General features: G+C 39.8%; 1 protein-coding gene across 1 annotated transcript; it reads left to right on the top strand.

Moving 5' to 3' along the window:
- Window positions 1–2,272: 2,272 nt before the first annotated feature.
- LOC306972031 (uncharacterized protein) lies at window positions 2,273–3,000 on the top strand (the record flags this gene model as incomplete). The annotated part of the gene is made up of 2 exons (XM_079568474.1): window positions 2,273–2,884; window positions 2,980–3,000. The coding sequence occupies exons 1-2, from the start codon at window positions 2,321–2,323 to the stop codon at window positions 2,998–3,000; spliced, it is 585 nt and encodes a 194-aa protein (XP_079424600.1). The 5' UTR covers window positions 2,273–2,320.
- Between the last annotated feature and the right edge of the window lie 4,126 nt (window positions 3,001–7,126).

Raw genomic sequence — 7,126 nt, 5'->3', positions numbered from 1 at the left:
ACCAAATTATGTTGTTTATACAAATGTGCCTTATTTATGTCCATGTTTGCATGTATAAAATGTGTAACTGTTTGCAAAAATGTTTATTTTTATAATTCAATTGTTATTAAATTGTTATAGTCATTAAATGACTTTAAATTACTTGTTTTTTTTCTCTTATCCAAGTCTTGTAATGTTATCAAATCTTGATAGGTACATTTTGAAGTTGTCAATTAAACAATGGCAGTGACCACCTCTTAACACATTGTTTTTGGGATTTAGCCAACAATCCAGACCATTTTTCATGATATCTGTAGCACCACAGCATATTCTGTGTTATAGCTATGGACACACGCTTGTCTTGTTTGAAAGGAAACACTCTAAGCTCTATGTAGGTGAAAACAATTCTGGTGCCTTGGTTCCTGAGAAATCTAAGCTAAACAGAGGCTAGTTTTGATCAAAATCACTGATTTTTTTCTACAAACTGAGATAACGGGGTTAATGCTAAACACTCTCCTTTCTGATTAACTCCTCTCTCCAACTCTCTCCTCCTCTCTCCTCTCTGGATCGCGTGTGCATTTAAACAGCCTGGTTCTCGGATTGAAGACTGTTTCTCAGCCTTCCTTGGACCGATTTTGACCATTTCAAAACTCAGAGAAAAGTTAGAATCTCAACAGTTTGGATCTGTACATGGGCCGCTCTGCTTTGTCAAACGTGCTCCAGAGAGCGAGAGAGAAGTGTCGGCTTTACACTGTTCAATACCCAACACCACGGCCACTCGAACTACAAAAAAAGAAAAGAAAAGAAACCCAATAATATATATGAAATGTCCAGATCGTGACTTTTCACAAGTTTTTGATCGTCATTTATTTCACTTCTGTTCATCACAGAGCTACCGAAATCACACACATAAATAAAGAAGAAGAGATTTTCCGTTTTTGGCACTTAATGTGTTAATATCATAACAGATCATTTATTTAAAAACTACATCCATAGCATCACTTGTGCAAAAACAAGAAGTTATGTCAAGCGTAACACCTATAACCATAGCACCATTACATTATAAATATAAAAACATTCATGGTATATCTAAAACACACGCATACCCAGGATTTAAACTGTATTACCATTATTTGGTCTCTCTTGTGGCCTCTCTTAAATGCTACAATCAAACACCCCCGACATTTTCATATAGGATGATAAAGAAGTAAAAAAAATGAAACTGCTTATGCTGCCAAAATGTGAACTGGATTTTCAAACTTTCACACCCATGTACTGTATCTGCTGCAGAGCTGAGGGACCAGTCCATTGAAGTCAATATAACAGTCACACGTCAAGAGAGCAGGACCCCAGTGGAGTGTGGGAGGTTGTTCCAGATGCAAAGACACACATTAGTCCAGAATGAAGCTTGCGCTGAAGCCAAGCCAAGGACATAGAGCCATGAGGAAGATTCCTCAATCATCCTAAGAGACAGATGCGCGGAAATGAGTTCCATTTGTTTGCATGACATTTGGTCTATTTTATATTAGATGCACAACTGAAGTTACATAAAAGTGAATAAATAGTGTGTATTTATAATTTATAATTTATAATTTTCCATGTAGCATTAGATCTGTCATTCTTAGACCAACCATCTTCATTTATCCAGAGTTGAGGCAGGCACTGGGGGTAGTTTGCCTGTGGGTGATGCAATGTACAAAGTGTGTGTAAAGTATATGACGGATTGATGTGTTTTTTAGTATGACGTCATCACTTCTGAAAGTGGTCTTCACTCTGATCTGGCTCGAAAGAGTGTTTTACATTTATTTGACACTTTATTAGCACTATTCAGCTCAAAGTGACACCTATTGACATAGAGACATATTGTTGCTGTGTTTTTTCTTTTTTTTTTACCTCTAGGTGTACATTTTGCACAATTATTTAGCAGTAGAAAATAAACAAATACATGTTGTGCTCTGTAACTGCATTGTGTGTTGATGTGTTTGCTACAGTGTCTCTATGAAGTCAAATAAGATTAGATATTAGATTAAAGGGATCATTTGTGTCAGTGCCTTTGTTTCAGTACTGCCCTATTGTTACTGTGTTATAGATATTATGAATGGATTATTTAACTCTAATTTAAGTTTTTAATGGTTATAAATTGAGAAGCAACTAAATGGAAACTACTAAAAGAATAGTCATGGTTACCATATATGTTGAGATGAAGCAAAAAATAAAAGAATATAAATTTTTGTCTAGTATGTGATAATGGTAATTTCTTAAAGTAAAGTTCTTTTTTCTTTTTTCCAGTAATATTTATGGATAGCTCCAGACGACGCAGTGGAGACGGTGACCTCCACTGATGAGCACAGGCATTATAGCTCAGTGTGCGGTGATGTCTCCGAGAAAAAGGCCTTTGCTCCCGGTGAGCAGTCGGCGAAAAGCAGTGGATGACTACTTCCCTTTTAACCTCCTGCCAGTGGAGTGCCAGTTGCATGTCTTATCTTTTCTAAATGAAGTGGATAAATGCAACTGTGCTCTTGTGTGTCTAAGCTGGAGCTGCCTGGTGCGCTCATGGAAGCTATGGAGGGTTGCTGATTACTCTCGTCGGGGTGTTTTTCATCTGGGGCAAGAGGGGCTGTTGGTTTCCAACCGTGAGTTTGAGAGATGGAAGTCCTGGGTGCACCACTACACACACCATCTAATCTCCCGCAGAGCCAGTCTGCTCACCCTCAAGGCGAGCTTCGACCTCGGTGACCGCTGCCACAAGTGGAGCGAGCTGCTTACGCATCTGCTGGACAATGTGCACTGCCGAGACCTTAGCCATCTGGACCTCAACTGGACCTTCACCCTCCTCGAGCCACTGGACCTGAGAGTCCACTCCAGCTCAGGTTCCCACCAGGACAGCATCACCAAAATGGACCAGGTATTAGCGTTTTTGTTTTTGTAATATGACTTTTAGTTTATACTTTTTTTTAATCAATTCTCTTAATGTTTTCGGAACATAGTAAATCTTTTTAGAGTTTAGAGTTTAGAGAATAGAGTTTCTGGATGTGTCGCCTAGTAGAGGTTTGGTCTTTTCCGGTCTCAATCTGCCAGCCCTACGAGAGCTCTGCGTCAAGAAAATTGTCTGAGGGATTACACTGGACAGAAGGACCAGGCTGAGGATTCAGAGTCGCTGCCATGTTTGTACCATGTCCTCCGGGAGGGGACGCCAAAACTCAGATGTATGGAGAGATGTCTGCCATACTTCATCAGTCCTGTTACTGTGTGCAACATTTGGACAGCTGGCTTTGGTAAACATCTGTGGTGCACATTATCAATCAGTCAAACTTTTATCAATTAATCAAACTTTATTTATAAAGCGCTTTTCATACCGAGTGCTTTACAGATTTCAGCATTCTAAAACCGGTGTAATGTGGTCCCGCCTCCTGGTCTTTGTCAGGACACGAGCTGCTGAATTTTGTAAAAGTTGTAGACCTGAGATACTCTTTTTGGGAAGACCAGAGAGCACGGAGAGCCCGAGAGAGAATGGCGCGGACTCTGGCTATGTTCTTTAGATGGTAAAAACCTATCTTTGTGATATTCTTAATGTGTGGAATAAATGCCAGCTCAGAGTCAAAGATCACACCCAGGTTTTTCACCTGTGAGGAAGGATTAATAGACAGTGACTGGAGTAAAAGTCTCTCTCCCTGGGCCTCAGGACCGATGATTAGCCTAACATTTCAGTTTTGTCCTTGTTTTGTACATTAAGTGAGTGGTGGGTTTTCAGTATAGTAGAAACACAGTTGTTGTGAAGAGTTGGTATAGTGGCTTAAAGGAATTCCCGAAATCTCAATCCTCAGTCTGGTCATGACAGCAACAAACTGAGGTTGCTGTCTAAGGATTGCCTGATATTACAATAGAACAGGGGTCAACAACCCTCTGCCCACGTTTACCCAGGTGTCCTTTGGGGTATACTAAGTAGCCCTTGAAACTTTTTCTAAAAATATAAGAGTTCAATTTTTTGCATATTGATGTTAAAAATACAGTTATTTGCGTTTTTGAGACTCAGTATTTAAAGGGGCTAGACGCAAGTTAGCCATTTTATACTCACTACTGCCACCTCAGGTCAACTGCACCTTCTATAGCTATTAAGCTCGTACATGACGGCAATTCGGACCCGAAGTAACACCGCTTTAGTGACAGTGCAGGATTTTAGAGGCAGTTGTGGTGAACAGGTCTGGGCTCATTTAACACAATAGGACATTGTTGGAACATGTGGGGGGAGGAAAATACTTAATTTTAACATTTTTAAACTCCGTATAGTCCCTTTAATAATAATATGCCTCATAGTCCATAATTAAACAGTTTAAGTTTAAAGGTATACAGGAGGATTTTCCCGAATTTTAGGAAAGAACCGCCCTCTCCACTTTTTAAAAAAATGCGCATGCGCAACGCTCTACCTGCCTCCGAAGAGGAAGAATCTCCCAAAAACACTCTGGTCTTGTTTCTCTCTTCTGAAGCCTTTCTCTTCTTCTCATACACTTTGAAGACACTTTTTCTCTTGCGACCCTCTGCTATTTTCAAACGACTCGGTGCGTTATGCGAGCAGCAATGAATGGCTAACAGCGTAACTCACATAGGCTTGAAAGTGCGCATGCGCAGAAATTAACAAGGGATGAGCACACACGACGGCCTTACGTAGGCATATCACCAGAATGATTGACAATTAGGAGGACCAATCGTCTTGATGATCCACCCGGAAATAGAACATCCTCCGCTATACCTTTAAGTCTCCAGGATATATATATATGTATTTTTTTTTTTTTAACTGGTAGCCCTGAATAATGTAATGCTCTTGAAGTAGACCTCGGCTCTAAAAAGGTGATCCCTGCGAGCTCCACAGTCCCACCCACTCCCGGTCACGTGTCGGGGTCCGACACAAAAAATCCCATGTATTTTTAACGTTGATTTTTCAAAAAAGTAAATTATTAAGAGTTTAATGGCACGACGCTGGCTAATCAGCTAAGTGTGACTATGCGACCGACACTTGCGCGGTCTTCAATTTTACCTTGTAGGCTATGTTTCATGTCCATGAGTTAGCACATAGCTGATTAGCAAATCACAATAATATTTCATCTAGTTATTATTATTATTAGGTTTTCTACCTACCTGGAAATTATTACACTGACAAATTTAGAAAGTCTAAACATGCTATGGCCTAACTAAATTATTAGCATTAGTAATGTCAGTAGCTCTAAAATATTACCTTGAATTACATGATCTCAGTCTGTCATTGATCTTACAGTAAGAACCTGTAGCCATGAGCCGGGCTTCAATCCATAAGCTGGTCATCAGTCTCAAATGAAAGTATATGCAGGGGCGAATCTAGAAAAAAAATCACGGGGTGGCAAGCAGGGTCAGGGATAATTTCTGGGGTGGCAACACATTTTACAATGTCGAATGTTTATAGGAGGGTGCGCAAGTTTTGCTTGATCGCAAGGCAATGAATCAGGCTTTGAAGATCTAGATTGCAACTAGTCCTTGAAACAATGCATTTCTAAAGTGCCAGGTTTATGACTACACCAGAATTTAGACCGTTCCAGACAAGGACAAAACCTGGCTGACATCAATAGGGTGGCAGCTGGGATGGCAAGATCTTTACTAGCGGTGGCTTCTGCCACTAGATCCGCCCCTGCCTCTATGCTCCTTCTAGATTTTAATTCTAATGTTTAAAGTTTGCCAGGCTCCAACAGGGCTGAGTCTAACTTTTTTTTGTTTCTTCTTGAAAATAGTTCTGTTAAATGTGTTATTTATACTCCAATAATTAAAAGCACATAGACCTCTGCCAAGGCATTTGTGAAAAACTAAATGCATTTTTTTTACTGACCCATTGTGTCATTGTATCACATAATTTTTGAATGCTTTAATTGAATCCATAATTTGCCCTGACGCATATCTCAACATGATGACATACAAGGAATTTAGTCGATCACTGTGAAACCAAAACAAGTCCAAAATGGCTTTCTTAGAGAGCATGATCTAAAGCAGAAACTCCTGATGTGCCCATGTTCTGTGTGTGTTAAACTGTTTGATGAGAGCCATGTTGATTTGAATGTAGAGGCTACAGCTGCAAACAGGCAGCTCCAGTCCACTCTTGTCCTGAGGTTAGCATATTTTTGTGGGTGGAGGTCATGATTGGGGTCCCTGGGGTCAATTGTGCTTTTGGATAGAGATGACTATACCTAGAGGTGCGAGGGATCGACTGGCTTTAATAGATGTATTAAAATATTCCGCTCAGCATTTAATTTATCTGTTTATTTTTCTTGGACAGCTGTGGTGTGCTTAAGATAGGATGTTTCAAGAGAGGCAGGCAGAGCGAGTCCTTTTAAAAATTACTGAAAAAGTATTATGTTCAACAATGTTTGTATCTAGTGCTTTTTTAAGTTAATTATATTATTACTTTGTTACTTCTAGTAATCATCCAATTGTTGCACGGTGACAAGCTCACTCACATCAACTTGTCTCTTATCATTATAGTGCTAATAATAATGATAGTAATAATAAATGGCTAATAGAGTCATTTTTGATTAATGATCAATTAAATCGATTAAACTTAACTTTTACCAGTCAACAACTAAAACTGATTAATAAAAGTATACACTAATCAAAATAAAGATTCAAATGTTTGTGTACTGCATTCATTTATCTTTAAAAAAAAGAAATGAAATTAAAGCCGCAAGCGGCATCGAACGGCCCTTGCGGCTCGTGCTCCATTGCCATGCCTCTTTACCCCTAACGATGGTTGGGTTACTGGTGATGTGCCATTCATCTACCTGCAGGGGGTGCTAATACAGCAAAATGTTTAATAATTTCACATGCAGCATTGGACGGCCCCAACGGGCGTACTTCAATGACCTCTGTCAACACGCTCCTGACAGAGGGAGCTAATGCGCTGTCATTATGTATAATGTGAGATTTATGTGTCCATCCCATTAGAAAAACATGGGGGGCTACGGTCGTCTCTATTGGCAACACCATAAAAAATACGGTAAAATAACAGTTGGCCATAGGCCGCCCCCATTAATTTTCCTGCAATATTAAGTATAAAGGGCCTGTTTTACACAGTGAGTTTATGGTTGAAGCGCTGTCCCCCAGCTCCGCACACCTAGGTACAGTGGGCTTT

This window comes from Gobius niger, assembly GCF_951799975.1.
Source record: "Gobius niger genome assembly, chromosome: 12".
NCBI classification, from domain to species: Eukaryota; Metazoa; Chordata; class Actinopteri; order Gobiiformes; family Gobiidae; genus Gobius; species Gobius niger.
This window is presented reverse-complemented; position numbering and strand designations above follow the sequence as displayed.